This window comes from Microtus pennsylvanicus, chromosome 12, assembly GCF_037038515.1.
Source record: "Microtus pennsylvanicus isolate mMicPen1 chromosome 12, mMicPen1.hap1, whole genome shotgun sequence".
NCBI classification, from domain to species: Eukaryota; Metazoa; Chordata; class Mammalia; order Rodentia; family Cricetidae; genus Microtus; species Microtus pennsylvanicus.
Window position 1 is genome coordinate 66409109 of NC_134590.1, and position 26657 is coordinate 66435765.

General features: G+C 46.2%; 3 protein-coding genes across 24 annotated transcripts in view; 1 reads left to right on the plus strand and 2 right to left on the minus strand.

The window, feature by feature from the left end:
* Positions 1 to 16851, minus strand: part of Ewsr1 (EWS RNA binding protein 1) — a 30859-nt gene extending 14008 nt beyond the window's left edge. For 4 of the 6 annotated variants that reach the window (XM_075944189.1, XM_075944188.1, XM_075944191.1 and 1 more), the window contains exons 1-6: positions 16772 to 16851; positions 11722 to 11758; positions 11536 to 11587; positions 9374 to 9497; positions 3375 to 3561; positions 1196 to 1363 (exon numbers count right to left, since the gene is read on the minus strand). In XM_075944189.1, the coding sequence (XP_075800304.1) occupies positions 1196 to 1363; positions 3375 to 3561; positions 9374 to 9497; positions 11536 to 11587; positions 11722 to 11758; positions 16772 to 16784 (581 nt within the window). In that variant the 5' untranslated portion in view covers positions 16785 to 16851. Of the gene's footprint in view, positions 1 to 1195; positions 1364 to 3374; positions 3562 to 8821; positions 8840 to 9373; positions 9498 to 11535; positions 11588 to 11721; positions 11759 to 16771 lie in introns of all 6 variants that reach the window. The other 2 variants (XM_075944187.1, XM_075944186.1) reach the window with 1 other exon arrangement.
* Positions 16477 to 24192, plus strand: Rhbdd3 (rhomboid domain containing 3). Of its 13 annotated transcripts, none has more exons than XM_075944197.1 (9): positions 16477 to 16573; positions 17520 to 17664; positions 18131 to 18329; positions 20947 to 20983; positions 21325 to 21514; positions 22156 to 22539; positions 23274 to 23436; positions 23524 to 23808; positions 23893 to 24192. In XM_075944197.1, exons 5-9 carry the CDS (start codon positions 21367 to 21369, stop codon positions 24068 to 24070), a joined length of 1158 nt encoding a protein of 385 aa, XP_075800312.1. In that variant the 5' UTR covers positions 16477 to 16573; positions 17520 to 17664; positions 18131 to 18329; positions 20947 to 20983; positions 21325 to 21366; the 3' UTR covers positions 24071 to 24192. The 13 variants fall into 13 exon arrangements, with proteins under 13 accessions (XP_075800312.1, XP_075800320.1, XP_075800313.1 ...); XM_075944198.1 differs by lacking the exon at positions 16477 to 16573 and adding an exon at positions 16950 to 17033; XM_075944196.1 differs by lacking the exon at positions 16477 to 16573 and adding an exon at positions 17046 to 17130.
* Positions 24193 to 24363: 171 nt separating this feature from the next.
* The window catches only part of Emid1 (EMI domain containing 1), a 50826-nt gene continuing 48532 nt past the window's right edge, over positions 24364 to 26657 (minus strand). For all 5 annotated transcript variants that reach the window (XM_075944209.1, XM_075944211.1, XM_075944207.1 and 2 more), the window contains one exon: positions 24364 to 25080. In XM_075944209.1, the coding sequence (XP_075800324.1) occupies positions 24953 to 25080 (128 nt within the window). In that variant the 3' untranslated portion in view covers positions 24364 to 24952. The remainder of the gene's footprint in view (positions 25081 to 26657) is intronic.

Sequence of the window (26657 nt, forward strand, 5' to 3'; positions counted from 1 at the left end):
ACACCCTAACCCCAAACCAAACCCTTAAAAGCCTCTCCAAAGCCAGACTTAGTGATGATATACCTTTAATTCTAGCACTGGAGAGACAGGCAGATCTGAGTTTGAGGCCAGCCTGATCTACAGAGCAAATTCCTGAAAAGCCAAGGCAACAGAAATGCTGTCTAGAAAGAAAAAAAGAAACAAAAAACCCAATGCTCAATGAAGCGTAAATATGTGCATTTGTTACACCTTTCCACAGCTGTTAAAATGCACATCTAAGCACACCAGTTCAACTTTCCAGAGCAACTGTTTTTAACGTTGACAGGTATGGGCCTCCTTTCCAAAAAGAGTTATAAACCCTGCCCATTGGACCGACTGGAGAGATGGCTCAGAGGTTCAGAGAACTGGTTGCTCTTCCAGAGGTCCTGAGTTCAATTCCCAGCAAACCACATGGTGGCTTACACCATCTGTATGTAACGAAATCTGGTGCCCTCTTAGGGCAGAACACTGTATACATAATAAACAAACAAATCTTAATAACAAGAAAACCTGCCCACTTCTGGTCCTTGTTGTATTCAATGTTAACCTATGAAATAGATGATCAGGAACTATTTTAGCAAATTAACTTTTAAAGACTCAATTCTACCAATTCATCGGACGCTTACTTCAAATGAGACATAGGTCAGAAAACTTCAAGTTTTCCTTATTTTAAAGAAACCAAAATTGGACAGTGTAGCTACAGTAGTTAATTTAATACAGAATATGAAGGATAACAGAGTTTGAGCTGGAGTAGTTCAAAGGTAGAACACCTGCCCAGCAATGAACAAGACCCTGGATTCTCTCCCCAGCACTGCAATGGGTAGTGGGGAGGCAAGGCTTGTCCCTACTTTACTCATGGTGACTGTATTTGAGAAGACAGTTTCTGTGGTTCTATGAAGATCGTTTCAAACATTTCTGTTTCTCACACTTCTAAGTAAATTGCAAGAGCAAAAATAAGTTTTTGGTCAGTATTTAGAGAATAGTTATTAAGATAGATCCCAGACACCACTATAGGAACCCAAAACTGAGGTATGAATATTAACTATTATGCAGTCAAGAATTATCAGAGAGTCAGAAAACAAATCTTACCTAAGGAAGCCAATGCTAGGTGGTTAACAACCTGAAAAGAAATACCTGTCTTGTTATGTTATTTACTTGCCATAAAGGAGAGACTGACCTGGTAGGAGGATAGGATGGAGGTGCGGTGACTGGCTGCATGGGGTAGCTCCCAGGTACCTGGGGATAACTGTAGTTACTCTGTCCATATCCTAGGCTGGGCTGGTTATAACCCCCTGTGCTAGATTGAGGTTGACTAGTCTCAGCGGGCTTGTTACCATCCTGTGGTCTAAAAGGAGAAATAAAATAGTCAGACTTAGTTTCAATGACCCCAAGCCCCGGGTTAAGAACCCTACAGTTCTGTGAGCAATAGGAAACATAAAGACCAAGCTTGAAAAAAGAAAATAAACCCACTATCAGTCCATCAGTATTTGCTGGAAGAGAACACTAAGGGAAGTGAACAGTGTACTTCATTTGTTTTGTACCTTTTGGGGGTGGGGGACTATTTGTTTTTCAATACAGGTTTCTCTGTGTAGACCAGGTTGTCCTGGAACTCAAGAGATCCACCTGCCTCTGCTCCCAAGTGCTGGGATTAAAGGTGTGCGCCACTACACCCGGCTGGACTTCATTCCATTTGTCGTATTAGTAGTTACTTAGGGACTTTCATCATGTTATATTGAGTAAGTAATGGAGGGAGGAAAGAAGAAAACACTTTTCTTTTTTAAAGTGAACTTCTGAAGATAAGAAATTTGAACAATGTAAACTGAAGTTTAATTTGTAAGGTCACAGCATCATACATTTTGAGTATCTGTGGGTTTGAGCCACTTATTTACTAGAAACAGATCAGAAAAGACACTTTCTAATTTGGGCTGCTGTAAACTCACTTAACCTTCCACAGCAGTCTCTACAAGACAGGGATGCACCTCCCATCCCATGCTCAGATTAACTAACTCAGGACCCCCAATTCCTCAAGGCCCCAGTAGTTTACACTGAGGCAGTAGCTATCTCAAGCAGAGCCCAAATCAGCAGGTGGACCAGGGAAGATGCAAAAGTACTAGTTTCTTCATTGAGATGAAATGGGTTGTAAAATTATAAGGTTCCTCTTTCCAGTGAGAAAGGGATAATGACTGTTGATCAAGAGACAGCTAGCTATTCTTAAAGGTAGCCAGCTCAGAAGACTTAGCTTGGGGGTGGGACACAAAACGATGATCTATCAAAACCCAACTAATACACAAGTAGTATATTCCATTGTGGCTTGGCTATACAAACCACTGCATGAGAGCATCACATGGGACGTTGCATATCTGATAAAATTCTGTAATACCTAAGTCAATTGCAATGGGACCTTCTAGGGACCAGCTGGTTAAATATATAACTACTGTACAGGCTGTCTATTGGATATCAACTACGAGTGGCTCTGATTACTCACTGTGCATTTTAGAAGTAATTTCACGAGTGTTTGCCAGAGCTAATGTCTTACCTCTACAGCAGATAAAAAGTCTAGGTTACAAGTTGATCTCTTGTTTATTCCCTAAAAAGTCTTCATTCAAATCAGAATTCAGTGTTCCTTCAAGACTGTATGCAGAAGCCACCTAAGTGCATTGTCTAAAGCAAAGACCTGAAATCTTCTGTTAAGTAATAATATACACCACTTATCTACCAACCAGCTATGGAGTATGAACTTTATTGGACTCTTAATATTTACCACATAGCTGGGTACCCATGAATTTATTTGTCTATGACTTTCGGTCCAAATCACTACACCATATGGAAGAAATTATGCTTCAACGGAGGCAATAATTCTTTCTAGACAGGGAAATATCCTTTACTGATAACTGGATCATATACTACTTCTGACTCACATGTAACCCACCCATCCTATCAACTACTGCACTATTTCCTAAAGGAAAAGGAGTTACCAATTTACAGGGTAAATAAACCAAAGGTAAGTATCAAAAGTATAATCCTATTGGTAGTTAAACAATGTGGGAAAACATACTCACTTTTCTTGTGTTTAGAAAAGTAAAACAGTCTCCTCCTTCCCCTAAAGTAAGTTCTGAAACCAGGCAACTGACAGTCCTCATTTTTGGTCCCCAGACAGTACCATTTCTTTACCAGAATACCTGTCTGCTGTGCTCCAGCACCCTGACTGCTGTAAAGACTGTGAGAACAGTCAATACCCAGGGTATGTAAAGAGCCATCAGAGGGAACTAAGTCATGGACAGCCTAAGTATACAGAGTTACTCTTTCCTTCATATCCAAAGCTGACATATCAGAGGAATACGCAACTATTGCCTTACCTTGTAGGTGCAGTGGCTGCTGGCTGCTGGCCATAGGCTGGGTAGGCAGGCTGGGTGCCATATGCAGACTGAGCTGCATAAGAGGCCTGGGTTGTGGTGACTGTAGCAGTGGTGGTGTCATAAGCACCAGTGCCATATCCTTGGACAGGCTGGCTGTAGGCCTGGGGGGCAGTTGGAGTGGTATAACCTACAACAAGAGAATTGGATCAGACTCAAGAATCAGACTCCAGGTCCTTTTAGTCAAGAGTGCTACCCAAACAACTCATATACTGCCTACTTTAAAGCATCAAAAATTGAATCCCTATGTTCTCCTTGCAGGAAGAGTAGCAAGAAAGGAGTGTTTAAATTACTGTTTTTATTACATCCATTTTTTTTAAAATTAAGTGTGTGCACATGGGAGCTCACCACGACACGTGTGGAAGCAAAAGACAAATCTTGGGAGTTGGTTCTCTCCTTCCACTACATGGATTCTGGTCATCAGGATTGGTGGCAAGTGCCCTTATCCACTGAGCTATCTCACTGACCCAAAAATTTTAAAGTCTTAGGTACTGTTTTTTAGAAACCCATTCATTCATGCATGTATGTGTTTTGCCTACATGCCTGTCTGTGCAAGTGTGTCGGAAAATTGAACCCTGGTCCTCTTGAAGAGCAGCCAGTGCTCATAAATGCTGAACAATCTCTTTAGCTGGTTTTTTTGTTGTTGTTTTAGAAATGTATTATTTCATCTCTTTTCAAACTGTTATCTACAAGAGAGGTAAAGTGTGCTTTTTTGTTGGTGGTGTTTTAATATGGGGTCTCATGCAGCCTAGGCTGTTCTTCGAGAAGATATCCTTCTAAACCCCCCAATCCCAAGTCTCCGGCCTCGGGACTACAGACACAACATACCTAGTTTATTGGTGCTGGGGAACACAGGGATCCATGAATGTTAGGCAAGCACTCTACCAACTATGCTACATTTCCTACCTCAAGACAGAATACTCTATAAAAACCCGTTGCCATGGAGAACAGGCTTCTTTCTACCCCCATGAAAATGAACTTGACAGAAGACAGTGCTGTTTTTATTTCTCTGATTATAGACCCATCTTACTAGATTTCCTGAACAAGTTTCTCAACTAATTAAAAAAGAAACAGATAAACCCTCTCAAAACAAGAAATAAAATGCTCCAGAATAGGAGGTAAAAAGCAAATGATATAACACTTAAAAATAGCTACGTAACAGTCATCAGGTACTAGATTATGCACTAAAATCTACCGTTTTAATGGCAGTATATTACATAAGCTTAAAGTATCACAACCTTTCCTGGTACTGGATCTTTGTTTTCTTCATAATCATCAGGCTCCAGTAAATGATGCACTTTAAAAGCTCAGTCCAGATGCCAGGATTCTCATCTAAAGAACCCTATTCTGCCAGGCGGTGGTGGCGCATGCCTTTAATCCCAGCACTCAGTAGGCAGAGGCAGGTAGATCTCTATGAGTTCAAGGCCAGCCTGGTCTACAAGAGCTAGTTCCAGAACAGGTCCCAAAGCTATAAAGAAACCCTGTCTTGAAAACCCAAAACAAAACAAAAACCCCAACAACAACAACCACCACACACACACACAAAAAACAAACCCAAAACAAAACTCAAAAAGAAACCGCAGCCGGGCGGTGGTGGCGCACGCCTTTAATCCCAGCACTTGGGAGGCAGAGGCAGGCGGATCTCTGTGAGTTCGAGATCAGCCTGGTCTACAAGAGCTAGTTCTGGGACAGGCACCAAAGCTACAGAGAAACCCTGCCTCGAAAAAAAAAAAAAAAAACAACAAAAAACAAAACAAAATAACAACAACAAAAAACAAAAAAGAAACCCCATTTTTACTAATGTTAAAAATGATTTCTGTGTGGGAGCTGGAGAGATGGCTCAGAGGTTAAGAGCACTGCCTGCTCTTCCAAAGGTCCTGAGTTCAATTCCCCGCAATCACATGGTGGCTCACAACCATCTGTAATGAGGTCTGGTGCCCTCTTCTGGCCTGCAGACATATACACAGATAGAATATTGCATACATGCCGGGCGGTGGTGGCGCACGCCTTTAATCCCAGCACTCGGGAGGCAGAGGCAGGCGGATCTCTGTGAGTTCGAGACCAGCCTGGTCTACAAGAGCTAGTTCCAGGACAGGCTCCAAAGCCACAGAGAAACCCTGTCTCGAAAAACCAAAAAAAAAAAAAAAAAAAAAAAAAAAAAAAAAAGAATATTGCATACATAATAAATAAATAAAAATTTAAAAACAAAATGATTTTTGTGACCAACATTGCGGGATCACAAATACCAAACCAGCCTGGCCTACAAAGGAGAACATAGGAAAAAAAAAACCAAACAAACCCTCAAAAAAACCCCAAACAAACACCCCCCCAAGAAAACAAAAACAAGAGTTTTAACACTTAAAAAAAAATCTTTAACTAAGACTACTTAATTTACTTTATATTTAGGACTAGCCAAGAGAGTATCCAAAAACCAAACCAAACCAACCTACAAAAACAAAGACAACACCAAAAACTGAGGTAGTATCATTAAACTGTCCATGCTTGCTTACTGTAATCCTTTCTTTTCTACCTCAACTGACAGACTTCTGGGATTACAGACATAAACAACCATGACCAGCTTCAACTTACTTTTATTTCTTTGAAGCAGGGTCTCACTATGTAGCCCAGGCTGTCCTTGAACTCAGACAGGAGCCTGTCTCTTGTTTTCCAAGTACTGGGATTAAATTAATTAAAGGTGGCACCACCATCTGATTCAACTCTTTTAATCTAACAGTATCATTTTTTTTGTAGCATGAAATCCTTTCTTCTTAAACATCTTAAAAAAAAACCCTCTAAATTATATACAAAGACAGTAGTTTCCTGTCTAAACTGGTAAAAGCCACTAAAATATATATATATTTTTAACTTCTTTTTTTTTTCTGGTTTTTTTCGAGACAGGGTTTCTCTGTGGTTTTGGAGCCTGTCCTGGAACTAGCTCTTGTAGACCAGACTGGTCTCGAACTCACAGAGATCCGCCTGCCTCTGCCTCCCAAGTGCTGGGATTAAAGGCGTGCGCCACCACCGCCCAGCTTAAAATATATTTTATAAAAGAGCCCCGAACACTTTTGAGATCACCTGAAATGGCACTGCTTTCTTTTGTAGTAAGAGGAATAGAAAGAACCCAGAGCTTCACACATATGCTAGGGAAGCACAGTACCACTGAGCCCTGTGTCGTGGGGATAATCCTTTTGTACACTGTGAAGATGTTGCCACTATTTTATCTTGCCTGCCTAGGAACATTCTGATTAGTTTAATCAAGAGCCAAACGGCCAACAGTTAGGCAGGGAAGGATAGGCGGGATATGCAGGAAGAGATAGGAACTCTGGGGAGAAGTAGGATTTGGCAGTCAGACACAGAAGTGGGACGAACAGCACTAAGCAGAGGTTAACAAGCTATGTGGTAGAATGTAGATTAACAAACGGGTTAAGTTTTAAGAACTACTTGGGAACAAACCTAAGGCAAGACTAAGCTTTTATAATTAATAAGAAGTTTTCATGTCATTATCTGGGAGCTGGTGGTCCAAAGAAAATCTAACTACAGTCCTATGTATTTTAGAGTTCTTAGCAAAGTTCTAAAGTTAACCATACACTGTACTCATTTAAACTACAACAGAAGTCCACCTATCCAATTACTCTTTATACGATTTCTCCTTACATGAGAGTAAGACCCACAAAAGTTCAACAAAAACCAGACTGATCAAGACAGTAACTTATGTCTCAGATCTGCAGAGTAAGAGCCTGTATAATATTGCTATTAAGAAATGGCAATAAATAAAATAGCAATGTTATATTAGTACTAGATACCAGGTTAATAAGTAATCTTTTTTAAAAATATTTATTTATTTATTTATTTATTATGTATACAATATTCTTTCTGCGTGTATGCCTGAAGGCCAGAAGAGGGCACCAGACCTCATTTCAGATGGTTGTGAGCCACCATGTGGTTGCTGGGAATTGAACTCAGGACCCTTGGAAGAGCAGGCAATGCTCTTAACCGCTAAGCCATCTCTCCAGCCCCCAATAAGTAATCTTTTAATTAATCTGTAGTACCTATATAAACACCCAAGCAAAATAAACAAAAATCCATAAAATGACAAGACACTAACAGCACATCTGTGTGATTTTGTCAGTGAAAAAGGTGGTAAGAAACATTGTACAAAATTTTGTTTACACTGAACAGCAGAAAAAAAACCCCATAGCTTAAGAATTGTTTGAATCATGTAAGTGAGATGCAAATATATAGTACCTTTCTTCTGGAGCTTCATTTAGAATCCTAGAAGAGAACAGTGTATTTCTATGCATTCCCTTAGATAGTTATTTACTGACTTTTATGTGTAAAGGCAACATGGGGTTCAGAAAAATATGCCTGGATTCAGCTTCCTACCCACTGGTTCTTATAGCCTAAAAGCAGTTGGCAGGAGTAAGTGAAGTATGAGAGGTAACTTAGAATCACTTACCATGAAATAGCCTGCCTGGCTCACTAAAGCTACCACTTTCTGCTTACAGTGCTCTATAGTTTCTGGGCTCACAATCAGGACTAGACTTTCTATTATGCTTAAAATCACTTTGTTACAACCCTGTTAAATGGCTTAGGGATAGAAAAGGCTAAACCTAAATCATGTTCTCAAATCTACAGCTTTAGTTTCAGTTCTCATCACACCTGCACTAGGTTAGATACACACTTCCATCCAAAGACAGTAGTTAAAGATAGTTAGCAAATTCTTCCCATGAAATCCACGACAGTGAACTAAATGCCACATATTTCCCCTTTAATTCAGAGTTTAAATAGTTGGAAGATAAAGTCTTTATATCTCCAACATTGTATCACAAAGCAAAATATGCCAAAGCAAAAATATGGTCACTTTTCATATATACCATATAATGACTCTTAGACCAGCTTTCTTTTATTAGTGTCCTAGAATCTTATTTTATGTTTAAAACACACTATGTCTTTAAAAAAAAATTCATAACACTTTTAACAGAAAACGGATTAAAATAATTTGTAACACTTAAAACAGAAAATAAAATGTGCCTGTGCTATACAACGGACAAACATGTACATGCAGGGTGGTAGTCTGTTCCTTAAATAAATCTAATCATGCAATCTAGCTTTCAGGGAGCAGGGAAAATCAGTCGGAGTAATATCTTTGGGAAGGCAAATGACTTTAACAAAGGCTTGACCAAAGTTAAGTTCAATAGTATAAAACCTTCCCCCAATAATAGAAGGGCATGGATCTGCAAATGGCACCTGAAGCAGCTTTTTTCATTAGCACCTTTTGTGTGATGTTAGAAAGTCTGGGTTTAAACAAATGAAACACCTAAGGGTTAACATTACAGGGTTAGACAAGATGGAAAGCATTTCCCATGCAAGAATGAGCAGGATAGTCAAACCTGTACTGGTCCCTTCTACTGTGGAAAGCACAAAACAAAAAGTAGAGGGTACACTATCAGATGAAGCAAACAGATGTGAAAACCATTTTGTTTTTCCTTGAGACAGGGTTTCTCTGTGTAATAGCCCTAGCTGTCCTGGAACTCACTCTGTAGACCAGGCTGGCTTCGAACTCACAGAGATCCACCTGCCTCTGCCTCCCAAGTGCTGGGATTAAAGGCGTGTACCACCATGCCCAACAACCATTTCGATTTTTAAGCAGCTCAGTTTAAGAAGGCTAAATCCTAAGGATTAGCACAATCTTTCACAGTAGTCCCATTTTGTTGTATATTATACAGGATATAAAGTTTTAATTTCTTTTGGAACTTATTCCACCCACACTCTATTGAAATACAGCCCTCAAGGAGAATTTAAGGGCAAGGAAAAAAAAAACACTTCCTAAAATAAAAGATCCCCAGATGTCAACACATGAACCAGAATATATACCTAAAAAAATAGGCATTTCAGCAAATACCCTTGACATCATCACCAAGTCTCTTTAAGGCTGGCCTTACCAGTGGGAGGCTGTCCATAAGAAGTCGCATATGCAGTCTGCCCGTAGGTGGCAGTGCTCTGAGCCTGGGTATAGCTGACATCAGTAGGCTGTCCATAGGTTCCATAGCTTTGTTGCCCATACGCCTGCTCCAAAGAAAAGCATGTAGCTTTGTAAGAGAATTTTGTATTTTAGCAAAAATACAAACTGATTTATTAGTTCATAAACTGGAGAAACAAGTAGAAAATACTGCTTTCTGAAAAAAAAATATTATAAAAGTAAGACAAATCTTAAAAATTCTGAGTGTTCAGAGCCAGGCAGATCTCAAGTTTGAAATCAGCTTGGTCTACAAAGTTCCAGGATAGCCAGGACTGTTAAACAGATAGACCTTGTCTTGAAAATACAAAAATAAGTAAATGGTATACAATCATGTTTTAGTAAATCTAGAAATAAATAATTAGGTACTGAGTGATGGTGGAGTACGCCTTTAATCCCAGCACTCAAGAGGCACAGGTAGATAATCTCTGTGAGTTCGAGGCCAGCCTGGTCTACAAGAGCTAGTTCCAGGACAGCCAGGGCTGTTACAGAGAAACCCTGTCTTGAAAAACCCAAAACAAACAAACAAACAAACAAAAAATGACAAAGTCTCAGTTAACTGAGCTTAGCAAAATGCTCTCAAGAGCAATACAGGCACAGGTATGTAACTGACAGCACAAAATGAACATCAAGAAAGATAATGAAGGATCAGAAAGCATCCTGCCATATTTGAGAGCCAGATTTTCAACATAATATGAAAATAAAAGCTCTTAACCCTATTTCAAGAAATTGAACCAGAACAGTTTTTATGAATGTTAGTTTATCAAAATTACTGATTTTAAACTTAGACATCAATACCTAAAACCAGATAAGGAATAACTTGTTTTTTTCCCAGATACTAATGTTATTTTATAAACTTATTTGAAAGATCAATTAAATGTGAAACATGACTTCCAAATGTTTCCATGGCAGTTAATATCAACTTCTTAGCAGATTATTCCGGAATTAGAGGTATTTTTTTTAAAGACAGTTTTACTGTTTTTGTCCTGGAACTTGCTATGTAAACCAGGCTGGTCCACCTGCCTTTGCCTCCCCATGTTGGGATTAAAGGCTTGTGCTACATGCCCAGCTGAGATAATTAATTCTTGAAAATATAAACAATATATACTTTCTAAAATCTGTTACCTTTGGCATTTTCAAGTGTTGGTGGCTGAAGTCAGCATATCACACATTCTACCAATGAAATAGTCTCCTACCTCCTGGTCAATCCTATACCACTCCCCCAAATATTTCTGCAGTGCTGGTACACAATCTACCACTGAACTCCAGCTGAGAAGTATTTAATTACTTAATTTGACTGGTGGAAGGCTGCATATGCACATATCATGCACGGTGTATATGCGAAGGTCAGAAAACAATTTAGAATTTGGTTCTCTCCCTCGTATGTGGAAGTTGGGGGAATCAAACTCAGGCTGGGTGGCCAAGCTCTTTTCCCTCAAGGAGCTATTTCTCTTGCCCCTGGCCTAGGTTTTTACACAGACTTACATATTGGCAAAAGCCGAGGAATAGTAATTTTAAAAGCCGACTCCAGTAGTCAATGTGCGACTACTCGCAAGTTATATAATAACTATATATATATATAATTTTCTCATCTACAAAAGGTCAAAAGATGATCTTCCTCTGAAGAACTGCAACGATGACTAAATTAAGCATAATAAAATATAGACGAGACCAAGACTACAGTGAAATGCTTATTTTGAGCCTAGAAGTTAAAAAAAGCCTATTTTCAGTTTTAAAATGGTTTCATTTACAACAAACCCTCATTGTAAAAGATTAAAGTTACCGAGTTTTTAAAGATTAGATAATACCACTACTAGTTACTTGCATATAATTTTTAAAAAATATCTGCTAGCTACTGTTTTAGTGGTCAACGAAAACATCTTTTTGTTGTTGTTGCTGTCTTTTTTGAGATAGGGTTTCTCTGTGTAGCCCTGGCTGTCCTGGAACTCACTCTGTAGACCAGGCTGGCCTCGAACTCAGAGATTGGCTTTCAGAGTGCTGAGATTAAAGGCATGTGCCACTATAGCCTAGCTAAACTGAAACATCTTTATTGAAAATATAACTACACATCCTTGTCTTTGGGATTACCTGGGTGGTCTGTGCATATCCTTGAGTTGGCTGGGCGGTGTAAGCACTGTAGCTGCAAAAAGAATTAAACACGAGAATTGAATACAGAACATCTGACTGTGCGACTATATCCTTTATAGTTACAAAAGGCCTCATACTCTAAAACATTAAATGTGGACAAAGTACTGTTGCAGAAGGCTGACTTACCCCTGCTGGGCTGCAGCTTGGCTGTAGGTACTGTAATCTAGAAGAAACAAGAAAAAAAATTATTAGTATAGACAAGGAACAGTAGACAAGAGGAATAATTCAGGCAGGAAAGGTTAATTCTTTAAACTGTTTAGAGTGAAACTATATATGTAGACACAGGTCACAGCATATATCATTTCTCAACACCAAACCAATTAACTTACGTCAGTTAAATGCACAAAGTCTGAATATGGTGCTAACTAATGAGGTCAAGATCACTTGAGTTGGCAGAGATACCTTACATATCCTGCATACTCCCATGACCATAACCCATCTCAACCACAAGCTATCAATTCAAACACATGATCATTATCTCAAGGCTAATAAAAACTAAGACCACAAAACACGATCAACTTTACAGTCATAAAAAAGGACCCTCACAAAAGTATTAGAATCCACCCCACTCCCGTGCCTTTCTGCTTTTCTAGACAGGGTTTCTCTGTGCAGCCCTGGTAGTCCTGGAACTCACTCTGTAGACCATGGTGGCCTCAGGCTCAGGTATTCAGCTACCCCCTCCCACTAAAGGCGTGCAGCACCAGTCCCAGCATTTTTGTTTTTGAAACAGGGTCTCTCTAATAAGCTCAAACTCTGATCCACCTGCCTGTGCCTGCCTTCCCAGGGCTGGGATTACAGAAATGAGCTACTATGTCCAGCTTCTATCAATCAGTCTATCACTTTAGTAAGACCACCACAATTCCCTCTAACATTACAGGGAAACAATGACAAAAAATTCAACAGCTATTAAATCTAAAAGGGGCCTGTTATCAGAGATTTATCTTCATAGTAATGAAAAAACTAGAAACCCCAGGGAGGCCAAGGTAAAGGATGGAGTACATCCGTGGTTGGAACACATGCATATTCTCACGACTATAAGGTGACACCTGTGGTTGCCCTGGGTTCCAACTCCAACAGCATGCACACACAACTGAAGCAAGGTTAACAGAATCCTAGAAATTGGCAAGGATGAGAAAGCACTTAATAGGCCTAGGGGAAAAAATTATTCTAGGCTCACTATTGTCATTTCCAAAAACTTGAAATTATTTCAACCTAAAAAAGCCACAAATTTTCTTCTCTCTAAATAAGTCCAGCTATCATTTTCTTTCTCATATGTAATTTATACTATATCAAAAGGAATTAGCTTGGTGAGGTGGCATATGTTTTTAATGTCAGCACTCAGGAAGCAGAGGCATGTGGGTTTGAGTTTTAGGCAAGCATGGTCTACATAGTGAATGTGTTCTAGCACAGCCAGAACTATAAAAGACCCTGTCTCAAAAACACCAAAAAGGGACTAAATTTAGTCTATACAGGTATCAAGTGATGAAAATAAATGCTTAAATTTTCAAATCACCACTGAATTAAAGTTCTGCAAGTTTGGGAGCATTTTTTTTTTAAAGACAGAGAAATTTTTGTTTTGTTTTTCCTTCCATTTTTTGAGACAGGGTTTCTCTGTAGCTTTGGAGCCTGTCCTGGAACTAGCTCCCTTAGACCAAGCAGGCCTTGAACTCAGAGAGGGCGTAACAGGGTTTCTCTGTGTAACTGTTCTCTGGCTGTCTTGGAACTTGCTTTGCAGACCAGGCTGGTCCTGAACTCTGCCTGCCTCTGCAGTTTGAGGTTGGCCTCAAACTCAGATCCACCTGCCTCTACCTCCCAACTGTTAGGATTAAAGGCCTGTGCCACTATTACCCAGTGAGCAAATATTTTCAAATAATTCTACCTAATTATTTCCCCTTTATAAGAATACATATCTTTTTTGGTGTTCAAAGACAGCACTGCCATTAAGAGAGAACAAAAGGGTCCTTTCTTTTCCAATCAGAAAGCAGTCAGTCCCTAATCCAAAAGCAACAGTTGACATCTTTATAGAGGGGATCTTCCCCACTCTATGCAATCCAAAGCATGCTTCACAATATCCTGGCCAAGAGAACTTTCCTGAACCCATCTCTTAATAAGCTGACTTTCTTTCTACCTTTTTGCACCTCATGTGACTATTTCTCTCCTCTAGACCCTTTTCAGAGCCTGCTCATCAATGTCATCAGTAAGCTGTCCAAAAGATACCTACAACAAAAAAATGTTCAACAAAATCCTATTGCTTTTTTGAGACAGGATCTGACTACTTAGCTGGCAGACCAAGCTAGCTTCAAACTTGCTACAGACCCTATACCGCTCTCTCTACAATTTAAATGCTGAGAATTACAGGTGTGTGCCACCATGCCTACTAGTTACTTTTTTTTGTTTGATTTTTTTTCTTTTTTTGGTTTTTCGAGACAGGGTTTCTCTGTGGCTTTGGAGCCTGTCCTGGAACTAACTAGCTCTGTAGACCAGGCTGGTCTCGATACCTCTGGTTGTCCTGGAACTCACTACATAGACCAGCCTGATCTTGAACTCTGCCTGCCTCTGCTCCCCAAATTGTAGGATTAAACTATGGCTATTTGTCACATTCTTTATATGAAATAAAAAAATTGTAAAACACCTCCTTCCATGTAGTTTTTGTAAAATACACCAACAAAGCATGCAAACCCAAATATTGCAACCTTCATTTTGTTGAGGTTTCTATGTAAAAAATGATTTTGAGTTACTGGCATTAAGCTCAATGTTTACAAAAGACTTACACAAGAGCAGTTATGTAAAATTGGCAAAGCTGATACAGAACAGCTAACCACCTCAGATCAGCATGAAACCAGAGGATTTGGTGGGCTAAGAGAAGCAACCCCCAACTCATGTTTATCTACTTAACAGCACACAAGCCTCCTACTGTCTCAAACATGACACTGAAACAATGGCCAGATAAGTTAACAATCAAAAAACCATGCCCAACTATACAGTGAAAGAAGCAGATAAAGAGTATGATGGGTGGGAAGGGCTCAAGATGCTGGCAACGTTATTACTTCTTGTTCTGACAGTAGTTATTTGGGTACTGTAATTCTGCTTTATTGAGCATACTCTGTAGGCACTATTCCACAAGACGTAGATGAGGGGGAAAACCATTATTCCCTAAGGCAGTGGCTTACAACTCAGGGTAGTCATTAGCCAAGCTGTAGAGATTTAGAGATTTAGGCTACATAACGTATTAAAGTCAGCAAGGGAGATTTCCTGGTACCCAAAAGCTTTAAGGACTGAAGAGCTCAAGAAAACTTTTTCCCCCCAAGACAAGGTTCCTCTGTGTAGCCCTGGCTATCCTGGAACTCACTCTGTAAGACCAGGTTGGCCTTGATCTGCTACCTCTACTGGAACTAAAGGTGTGTGCCACCACCACCAGGCATCAAGAAAACTTTAGCTAAACTATTTTTCAGGAAAGGACGCTAAGTCCTAAGTAAGTTCCCTCAGCAAGGGCAGGACTATGGATATAGCAGAGCATGGCTTTTTTTAAAACTTTATTTAACTTTATTTTATGCACATTGGTATAATAACGATGTCAGAGTCTCTGGAACTGGAGTTTTACAGACAGTTGTGAGCTGCCATGTGGGTGCTGGAAATTGAACCTGGGTCCTCTGGAGGAGCAGCCAGTGCTCTTAAGCACTGAGCCATCTCACTGTGCCCAAGAGCATGGTTTCTAACTCGAATACGGTTCGTGGCAGTCTTCAGCAAAAAGGATTTAAACACAGATGACTAAAAAGTGTCAATGATCTACCAAGCAAAAATCTGCAATTGCCTTCTTGGGCTTTAGCGGGTAAGAGAAGCGTAGAAGGAAGGCTCACTGCCGAAATCATTTCCCACCAGAATGTACTGGGCTGTAGCTTCTCAGTCTTTCTCTTAGGGACACTCTTGGTAGCCTGGCATCAAAAGCCAGCATTTACCTGTTTACTGACTTACATCGTTGGCATCGCCAAACTGTGATGCTGGAACTTTTCCCAAGCACAAAAGACCCAGAGCTTCTCTGTCTTCCCCTTCGATTTCTCCTACTGTCTCCAAGGCCACATATCAGACCCCTAATTCCTCCAGACGAAAAAAAGATCACCACTGTGCCAGTTAACTGTGCACCAAACTGCTGGTGAAGCCTAGGCTATACTCACTCGCTCATTAAGGACCACAACACTCATCGCGTCCCCGAGCTCCTAGCCGCCCACTTTCAAAGTCCGTCTTCTTTCCCTGGCCTCGACAGGACCAAGAAAGAAGCCTGCTGGCTTAACGAGCAGGTCTACAGAAACGTGCTCTGGTTGAGGCTTTCTGTTTCTCCTGGATCAAAAACGCTAAACCCTTCTGGTTGAGTATCTGCTCCCCGGATCCAGACGGGCCTGGTTATACAACCGATGCCCGCGCCAAACGCTTGCTGAGCAAGGGACCCCGGGAAGCCACTGCTTTTTGGGTTAGGGAAGGTAGTAGGGTAACACATGATCAAATCGATGCCTCCGAAAGGATCTGTGGGACCCACTAGGTCTAAAGGCCGAGCGGGCTTTAGACCTCTGCGGTCGAGGCTGCGAGCCCTCCCGGGTGCGCCGAGCCAGGCCTGGAGGATAATGGGGCTCCCACTCATAAGCCGGCGCCCCTCAGCTCAGACATTTGCGACGCCTTTTTGTTTGTTTTGAATCTGAGTTTCTATTCAAGAAACACCCTCAGGCTGGCAGCGGGAGGAGAGGTTACCGGGGCCACCGGCCGCGGCTTCTCGAGCCGCTACCCGACACCCCACCTCACGCGCCTTAAGGTGATGGGCCCGAGGCCCAGCCGCGGTCCCCTCTGGGCCTCGGAGGCCGTAGGCCCCGCCCACGTGGCGGGAGGCCCGGGGCACCCGCACCGACAACCGCCACACAAAGGAGGCCAAGGCGGGCCCCGCACGCCCCAGCTACTGCGAGGCCCTCGCGCGCAACGCGGGCGCCGGAAGGTTCCAGAACCAGCCCGCCTGGTGGGGGAGGGGCGGGGGGAAGGGAACGCGGGACCCCCGAGCTCGTCGGGTGGCGGCGGGAACTCCAACCCCTCTCGGCAGCTCCACTCAGTCATCCCTGCCACCCCCAGAGACGAGCGCCCCTGAGTTTGGGTGTCCCAGCCGTCGCCAGCGCGACCGCGATCCCACTCCACTTACCCGTGGACGCCATTTTCTCGCCTTCCTCCTCGTTCTCTCAACGTCCGTCTCCCTCTCGCGGTCCCCCTAGGCGCCGCACTGCGCAGGCGCGAAATCCGCAACCTCGGACGCTACCATAGGGCCAGGCCGCGGGGGTGGGCAAGGAGGTTTGAGCCAGTGATAAGCCGGTCCTTGGCGCCTGAAACCGGCGACCCAATCCTCTCCAAAGAGCCGGACGTGACGCGCGGGTTAAGAAAAAAACACCTCAGCGGCCAGCGCGCTCGTGAGCGAGTGTCCCCAACAAACCCCGGGGAGCTTCTGCACGAGGCTCGGGGTTTGGAATGGTTACGCCCGCTGGCTCTAGGGACCGTCTCCGAAGAGTCTGTCCTGGAGGGAGACGGAGGCTGGCGGGATGTCTGGGGGGGGCGGGGGGGAAGGGATCCCGGCCTGGAACAACTGCTGACTAATCGGCAGGCGGGATCACGCGCCCGTGTGTGCGCGCTGTGGGTTTCGGGCACCTAGGTCTCGGCCTGGAGCTGGCGACCCGACTCCCAGGCGAGGCTCCCCCCACCCGGCCTTCCAGGGTAGGGGAGAACGTGCTTCGCAGAACCTTGGACGCGTGGCCCGAGAGGGCGGGGGAGGGGACTGAGGTCGGTCGGTCGGTCAGTCGGCAGGGGAGGGAGGCTGGGAATGCCGCGGCCGGCTCCAATAACGGTCGGAGTTGGGAAGCCCTGTAATCATCCTCCAACCAGTACCATTGTTTTAACAGAATAGAAAACCCAGGCCCACGAGATCGAGTACTTCCCCCTAAGTTACAAAGCTGAATTCGACCCCGGGACTCCCCCCCTCTGTGCACCACCCGGAAGCATCTTCCCTGCCCTTGACTTCCCAGTCTGCCCTGGCTTCCCAGTAAGGTAGGCAGGGTGTGATGGTGCAGAACTGTGAGAGGTCCCTGACGAGGGCTCCAGAGGGCCACCGAGGCGGACTGTTAGCGAGTGAGGAACTGTCTTGTGACCAACCCCATGGACGGATTCAAACAGTAGCATGGCGGGCGGGCGAGGACTCGGAAGAAAGCAGGGCCCATGTGGGAGCAGTAGGCGCGTCACACCTTTCGAAGGATGGGAGTGGTTTCCCCGCTGAAGCTTAACGCCGCCGGGCTCTCCGATTCCCTGGCGAGAGGGGAGCAGATTGTCGTGGCCCCCGTTTTCCTATTTGTTGTAAACTCACTTCCTCAGGTGAGATCCAGGCACCTGTTAGCTAGGGACTCCGCGTCTAAATAGGGTGCCCGTGAGAGTGGAGAGCTGCTCCATGTGCTGTGTGCTAGGAGCAGCAGCTGGGTTCATTACTTGATTCTTACGAGTTCCATTTTATTAATTGAAGATTCGGTTGGAGATAGAGGCGCAATGATACTGCGTGCCTAAGATGTGTGAGGCCCCCGTTTCCGTTTGCAACATCAAGAAAGAGAGGAGACTGATCCAGAGAACTCGAGACCTGGTTCCGAATGTCCATGGATCAGTCCCTTAGTGCTCAGGGATGGAATGGTTGTGAGAAGCTTCAATTTAGGTGACCCTGCCTCCAGGTAAGGGTGAAATCGGCCTGCTTTTCTAAACCCAGTGCCACAGGGGAAGGGCAGGGTTCACCCCAAATCCAGAGTTTACCCCAGCAGGATGTGGAGCCAGCTAATATGCCTTTCAATGAACACATTAACTGGAGATGAGAGGGAATGTTAGGTCCAGATCGCGGGGACCCCCCCTCCCCCCGCAAATCATCACAGAGTCTGCACTCTTATGCAAAAGCGCAAAGAGCCTTCAGCCGGTCTGTGGTGGCGCACACCTTTAATCCCAGCGCTCGGGAGGCAGAGGCAGGCAGATCTTAGTGAGTTCAAGGCCAGCCTGAGCTACAAGAGATAGTTCCAGAATAGGTTTCAAAGCTACAAAGAAACCACGTCTCGAAAGACAGGGGGGGAAAGCCTTTAATCAAGCTCCAGGTTGGACCATCCCATCTATTTTTTTTTAATGCGTGTGTGATTAAAGGCGTGCCCCATCAATGCCCAGTTGGGGTGGGGTTTTTATCATAACAGAGGTTGAGGTGAGGGGATTTCTAAGGTTCAGGACCCCTGATTGACTGTCTGGGGGGAATAGGTGTATGCTGGCTGAAAGGATGTCAGGTGATCCTGCCTATAATAGTTGGGATGTTAGGTATTTCCCCTTGGATGGTCTGTTCCCGGGTGGTCTCTGTTGAGCCTGTAGGGCAGGGAGCCTCTTTTCCTCCATTATTTCAAACCACTTGGGAGAAAATTCAAACTTTGTTCATTAGGATAAGATTCACAATGTGGGAAGGTGCTTCAGAGTAAGTAGGAGGCTGTTTTTTGAGGGGATGGAGGTTAAGGACTCTGCAGGCAGAGATCTTCACGGTTCTGTCCTATAGGAAAGGATCTGCTTTCTGCCCTGAGTCATCCCAGGAGACTTGAGAGCATTGCTAGGGAGAGCTCGCAGGGCCTGCAGGCAAGGCTGGGTGTGAGGAAAGTGAAGCAAGAAAAGAAGGGGAGCATGCCTGCTCCCAGAGTGTGCAGACCCTGAGCTGGGCCATGTGGGGACGGGAGGAAAGGAAGAGGGAGAGATGAGAACCAGGTGCAGCAGCCAGAGGCCCCCCCCCCTCCCGCCATACACAGCAGGTAATCAAAGTCCCTGAGCTGGAGAAGTTTAGGGTGGGGGTATGCCAGCCAGGAGGGCCCTGTAACAGGTAGGGACCAGGGGACTGCTGGGAGAACCTGCCTGCCAGCATGTGCTTTGATATGTTAAATAGGAACCTGGTTTGAAACCTAACTGGAGAAAAGCTTTGCTGGTTGGGCAGGGTATGACCTGTTTGGGGACCTGAGCTTGAACCGGCTGGGCCTTCACTTGTAAGCTGTCTGCCTTCCATAGTAATTAGGTGGTGCATGGGTTTGTTGGGAAAGAGCTGGGGGCCAAACTAGGTGCATTGGTGCAGATTGATGATCCTGTATTCAAAAGCCCAGGAAGACACTGGAAAATCTCACATCACAGGCTAGCTTGGGCTCCGTGTTGAGATTTTTTTTTTTTTTTTTTTTTTTTTTGGTTTTTAGGGTTTCTCTGTGGTTTTGGAGCCTGTCCTGGAACTAGCTCTTGTAGACCAGGCTGGTCTTGAACTCACAGAGATCCGCCTGCCTCTGCCTCCCAAGTGCTGGGATTAAAGGTGTGCGCTACCACCGCCCGGCTTGAGATTTTTTTTAAAACAAAACTTTTTTAAAAAATATTTATTATGTATATCGTATTCTGGGATGTATGCTTACGTGCCAGAACAGGGCACCAGATCTCATTACAGATGGTTGTGAGCTACCATGTGATTGCTGGGAATTGAACCCTAGGCCTCTAGAAGAGCAGCCAGTGATCTTAACCTCTGAGCCATCTCCCCAGCCCCCAAACAAGCAAAATTTTAAAAAAGAAAAAGCTGAGCCAGGTGTCGCCTTTAATCCCAGCACTTGGGAGGTAGAGGCAGAGGCAGGCAGATCTCTGTGAGACCAGGCCATGCTGGTCTACAAGAGCTAGTTCCAGGACAGGCTCCAAAGGTACAGAGAAACCCGTCTCAGAAAAAAAGAAAAAAAAACTGTGGGCCTCCAGTCTTTTCTCTTATGATGCTGTAAGCAAAATGTGTTGAGTTTTTTTTGTTTGTTTGTTTGTTTGTTTTGGCTGACCTCTAATTCACAGAGATCTGCCTGTCTCTGCCTCCTGAGTGTTGGGATCAAAGGCATGCACCACTACTACCCGGCAGCAAAAGGTGTCTTAATCACCATTTCACAGACTGGGAAACTTGCCCACAGGCACACAGCAGAAGGCTGGAGCAGACACCAGGGCTGGAGAGGGAACAATGTCATAGTTATGAGCCACTTTGTAAGGCTTGGAATGTGGACTCCTGTAGTCCCACTTCAACCCCAAGCTGCTTGACCCATTGGTGGGTCTCATAAGGCCTCTTGTTCAAGGGCACCCGAGGCTGTCCGGACTCCCTGAGGCGTGGAACACTAGAAAGTGGGGTGGGGGGTGGGGCAGCAGAGTCCAACTTTTCTGGTCCTGTATCTTCCACTAAGACACCTTCAGGGCCCACCAGACTCTCATGTCACCCAGGCTGGTTTTTCAACTCCATATGCAGCCAAGATCTAAATGTTTCTTTTATTTTTACAGCACTTGGGGAGCAAATCCAGGTGCCCATGTATGCTAGGTAAGCACTCTCCTGCTGGTCTGCGTCTCTACTGGCCTTGGTCTCCTGAACCTCCTGCCTCCACCTCCTGAGTGCTAAGATTACAGGTGTGCACTACCACACTGGCCTCATCAGGACTTTAAGCATGGCCCATGGCCACCCCAGGCCTGTGGGCAGGTAGGATAGAAACGTGGCTGATAAGCACACAGGTTGGGCTTGATAAGCACACAGGCCAAGCTACTGGACCTGCCTCTGCTGGTTCAGTTTCTGCCTCTGTATAATGGGGCCATTGGTAAAGTAATTGGGAGGGAGTCAGATAAAAGCAGCAAGGATGATTTGTTACTGTTTTTGTTTATTCCCAGTGTACAGCCTCAGGACCACCTTTGACCACCATCAACCAAACTATGCATGTCTGGGACTCTCCTGGCTCTCTGTCCCGGGCACTGCCCCTTGCTTCCTCAGTCCTGATGCTCCTGATGAGCTGCCTGTGGTTTTTGGGGGCTGGCCCCAGTCTCACATTGGCTCCAGAGCTGCTGCTGGACCCGTGGCAGGGTGAGGACCAGCTGCATGGCCCTTGAAAGCTAGAGACTCTAGGGCCTGAAGCCACTTAGTGGAATCAGTGTGCAGCTCGTGATGGTCACAAGAATAGGACGCAGTGTCGCAGGGCAGGTTAGCTTACAGACATGCCCAGTTCGTCCATAGTTGAGAAGGAGGCAGAGAATCCTGTATAGAGGGCGAGGTGGGAAGCTGTGGGTGGGAGTTCTGATAGTGTCCCTTTCTGACAGCTTTCCCTGGAAATAAGAAGTTAAATTTCTGCCAAACACGTACTTCCCACAAAGCCTCCGGTTTACATTTGAGGAACCCAAATGATGTTCAGAGAGGTTAATGATTTTTCTAAGGTCTTGCAGCTCTGTGGGAGTGAGAGGTTTTGGCAGGCAGTTTTCATTAGAACTTGTGCTATTAACCAGATGCAAAAAAAAAGATTCAGTAACTGACAGACAGCTTCACTGTGCCTGGGGCACAGCACCACTTGGTAGCTGGTGACGAGTGAGAAGACTGTTGGTTCCCTTCAATACACCTAGAGAGTAGCTGTGGTCCCATCTGCTGGCTTCTGAGTGGGGGAGACTGGCCTACTAGGTCGCCCTAGCAATGGCTAATCCAGCCCTCTAACCTGGCACCCTTCTCATTCCCAGTGCACCGGCTTCTGACCCATGCTCTGGGCCACACCGCACTGCCGGGCCTGCTCCTGAGCCTGCTGCTCCTGCCCACTCTGGGCTGGTGGCAGGAGTGCCGTCTAGGCACTCTGCGCTTCCTGCACAACTCCGCCCTGCTTGCCCTGGCTGCTGGGCTGCTGGCTGTGCTGCTGGCAAGCCTCGGGGTATCCAATGCAGCCGGAGGCTGTGGATATATGCCTGTCCATCTGGCCATGCTGGCAGGGCAGAGTTACTACCCTGGATGGCGTCAGGGGACACTGCCACCATGGCTGCGCCCATGGCTACTGCTGGCCCTGACCCTGCTGCTCAGCTCTGAGCCGCCCTTCCTGCAGCTCCTCTGTGGCCTTCTTGCTGGCCTAGCCTGTATCCTTTGCCTGAGCCCAGGGACCATGTGGACCTGTGGCCTGGCCTCCGGGGTGCCTTGGAAAGAAACAGTGTAAAGGAGTTCAATGTCAGGTGAACACCTGCTCCTGGCACATCTGTGCCATGCTCTGGGCTGGGGACAGGACTCATGGCCAAGAAGAGGTGTCGGTTACAATCAAAGGACCCCATGGGATGCTTGGGAGAGCTGAAGGGACCTGGAAGTCACTAACCTGGATCCTGTGTGAAGGTGGCATCAAAGCAAAGATTAGCAAAGAGGAAGGCTTAGGATGGGAGTGAGTATGGGACTCTGGGAACAGAAGGCCAACTTAGGGCTCATAGTACGGGTATCTTAGACATAAGCTTTGCTCCCAAAATATGGGAAAATAGCTACCATTTTTGGTGGTGATCATATAACCCTTCAGGCAGTCACAGGGAACCATTTCAGAATCCAGACACCAGCTACTTAAGTCTGGCTGACAGTAGGAGGACCTATCTCAGGTACACAGGGTTATGCAGTAGCCAAGAAAGTGGAAAATAAGGTTTTGGGAAGGCACATATGGTTCTTCCCGGCTGAGTAGTTTCAGGTAGGCAGTTTCCTTTTGTTCTCAGCTTCCGCTGCTCATGTGGTCCTGGGGGATGCAGCAAGGGGCGTCGCATGGGAATGCCCAGCACACTCTCCTCCCCCCAGTTCAGTTTGATTTTCCTTGACCTGCCGCCCTGCCCTGGGCAGGCAGACGCTGCTGGGGCCTTCCGGTGGCTGGAGCTCTCTGAGCGGAGATTGCAGGTGTTACAGGACAGTGTCCTTTGCAGGACTCTGGCCCAGTGGTGGCCACTGAGGCTCTTTCCCACCCCAGGCAATCTGACTGAACTGCCTGTCACTTATCCTGCTGTAGTGAGGTGAGGGCGATGCCAGGGGCTCAGTATTGGGTGGTGGAAGTTGTGACAGTGGCTGGCAGCCCAGGCCATCCGCCTCTGTCCCTACAGGCCTGCTACCCCTGGACCTCCTTACCTTGCTTCCCCAAGCTCCTGGTCTCACAGTGATGGTTCTGCCCAGCTTCCACCAGGCGTGGGACCCGTGCAGCCGGCATGGAAGGACTCCGAGAGGAGCCTGAAGTGGGCTGCGTCCAGCTTTGCCCCAGGAACCCCGATGTGGGCAGCCCTAGATGAGCAAATGCTACAGGAAGGGATCCAGGCTTCACTTCTTGATGCGTCAGCTCAGGGTCCTCAGAGCTTGACATGGTTGCCCAAGTCCTCTGGGTCTTCTCTACGGTAAGACAGGGTGGGCAGGGGTGTGTCTTCCCGGTGTGGGAGCCATGCATGCCCTGACATTTCCTCCTTTTCCCCACCTCACAGGCTGCAGCAGCTAGAGCACATGGGATTCCCCACTGAGCAGGCCGCAGTAGCCTTGGCAGCTACAGGGCGTGTGGAGGGTGCAGTGTCACTGCTGGTTGAAGGGCTGGTAGAAACCGAGGCCGTAGCGACCGAGGGGAGGAGTGGTCCTGCCCACTGCAAGGGCACTGGACCCTCATAATCCAGGAAAAGAGCAGAATCTTCGGCCTGACCTGAGTCCTTGCCCAGTCTGCTGAGGGCAGGAGTGGGCCCCAGCATGTTCTAATACTTTCTGAGAATAAAAGCTAATGTTTCCAACCTGGCCTCCTGAGTGGCAGTTGTTCTGGCTCTTCTGTGTTGGCATGGGGAGGATGAAGGAATGAGTGGGTGGCTGGTGGCAGGAGGGTGACTTGTGTCTAGGCCCACAGGCCTCCTGCCCCAGTATCCTCAGCCTAGGTGGACCCTCTAGCTGCAGGATATAGAGACCAAACTGGGTAGGATCAGGCAGGGGCGTTTATTGTCCAGTACATAGCAATCCATGGCATCTGCAGCAGATGCTTGGAGTGGGAGTCCTTTCTATACATCCCATCCCCACATGGAACACTGGGGGGTGGGGTTGGGTAGAACTGATTTAAGGAGCACCAACCATTCAGTCGGGGATTAAGCAGCCTGGACTCAGGTGGGAACTCAGCACCAGAAAACAGGGCTCCCCAAGGTCTTAAGGAGGGGAACAGAGACTTCTGCCTCGATCCATGTATGTCTACAGAGCCAGGCAGAGTCTCAGGTCCCTACTTTAGAAGACTGGAAGCCTTGTACCTCCACCCACTCCTCTTTTCACCCTATTCCACAGGGGAAAATAGGTCTGACGTCTTGAGTAGACTTCCTCTCAGGGCCCAGTCCCTGCTTCGTCTGTCATGTACAGGCTGACATCACTGAGACCTGCCTGCCTATCCCTATGGCCAAGGTGGCACAGGGGTCCCTGAGGGTATTAATAAATAGGAACTGGCGGTCTCTGGAGGCAGCTGGCCAAGTCCAGGCTAGAGGAGGAAGCCTGGTGTGGAACCCTGAAGAGCCACCACCATCCTCAGCTCCCCCTGTCGTGTCTCCTGGGGGTCACGATCTGGTAGTTGGTTGGGTGTCCTCCCCTCTTGCCTCGAAGGAAGCTGGGGGTACCCGTGCCATCAGGGCCTACCCCGGATCCCAGCTCTGGTTCTGCCGGAGGGAATAAAGAGAAAAGCTATGTTAGGGGGTGCATTCACATTCATGAAGAGTGGGGGAACCCACTTTGTGCCCTGGGAGGTAGCAGGGTACCCTGGCATCCTAGAGATGGAGCTGTGGGAAATAAGGGTACTGAAGGCTGGTTAGTACCTCCCCACAACCTCTGCGTCCCCAGCCATCTGATGCCTGATTTGTCTAATGCGGATGGCCGGGCTCACCACTTTTACATGCTTGGCATATGAATAATGCTCCCCAAGTAATCAATTTTGGATTGATTTGGAGTGAAGGTGAATTCTGCATCATCCAAACTTCATTGCAAGGAAACCAAACTAGAGAAGAAACTTTTCTCTTTCCTTGGATTATAGCACCATTTGGAGGAAGGGCTTAGTAGAGTCAGGCTTTGCCCCGGAACAGCCTCAGGGAAAATGGACCCCATCAGGACCCCAGCTGTCTGATTTCTAAAACCAGGGACATTTTCAGATAGACTCTGAGGCCCTAGATGGCATCAACAAAGCCTGAAGTCAGTTACCAAGGGAGTTGTGGTGAGATAAGCCCAAATCTACATATAAGCTGAACCCCAAGCATGAAACAGCATGCTTGCCCCCCTCCCCCCAGGAAACTAACATCCTTCAAACCCCAGAGGGTGCTCTCTTGTCCAGGAAGCCCAGCCCATGCACATCCTTTGGTAGCCCCTAAAGCCAGGGAGAAGGTCAGGGTAGGCGGTTTTTCTGGTGGGGGAGAGCCTCGGGATGGGGACTTGGCCAGGCCTTTCCTTGTTCCTAGGACAGTCAGTGGGAAGCTCGATGATGACCACTTCCCACAGAAGGCACGGCTTAGGGGTGGGCCACTAATGGGGCCTGGCTTTTCCCAGGTGCCTTGTACATCCTCCAGGGGCTACCAGGAGCTTAGCCAGCTAAGGACGGGGTCACCGCGTCCCTATTCAGCTCCTCTACGCTATCCAGCTGTCCCTTCTACTGCTGCACCACGCTGAGAGGAGGGGCAACCTGGAAATGTGCTGAGAATCTGGAACTTGGGTCTTTGCTTCAAATGGTCCCTCAGGTCATTTGGAGGCAATGAGGGATGGAGGACAGGTGCCAAGAGGCTTCAGGGGAGGGGCTTGCTATGTCTCCATCAAGTCTCATCAAGGCTGCTGAGGCCAAAGGAGGTGCAGCAGATAGTCCCTGATGTTTCTAGAGGTCAGAGAAGCCACACGGCTAACGGTGGGGATTAGAAATGGACCGTGTCAAGCAAAACCTGACAAAGTTTTTCTCAGTAGCCCAGGTCAGCCTCAAATTCGCTATCCTCCTGTCTCAGCCTTCCAGTGCTGGGATCTTAGGCACGTAGCCACCATTCCAACCTCCAGATCTTGGCTCACATCAGACTTCCTGACAGAGTTGTCCCTCCACCTCCACCAGACACAACCATGTATCTTCTATGACCCCTACATGGTCCCCTCTTCCAAGAAGTCACCAATGTCTAGCAAGAAGGGCCCAATCCTTGGGTACTCCCTTTGAGTGTCTAAAGTGACTGACGGACAGCTCCCCAGAGCCCAGCTACTCCGCAGGGCCCAG

Coding starts and splice junctions, on each gene's coding strand:
- Rhbdd3 (XM_075944197.1), top strand. CDS start 21,367: ATGCATGTCTGGGACTCTCCTGGCTCTCTGTCCCGGGCACTGCCCCTT. Junction 21,515..22,155: donor GCTGCTGGACCCGTGGCAGG/GTGAGGACCAGC, acceptor TCTCATTCCCAG/TGCACCGGCTTCTGACCCAT. Junction 22,540..23,273: donor CCTTCTTGCTGGCCTAGCCT/GTATCCTTTGCC, acceptor CTGGGCAGGCAG/ACGCTGCTGGGGCCTTCCGG.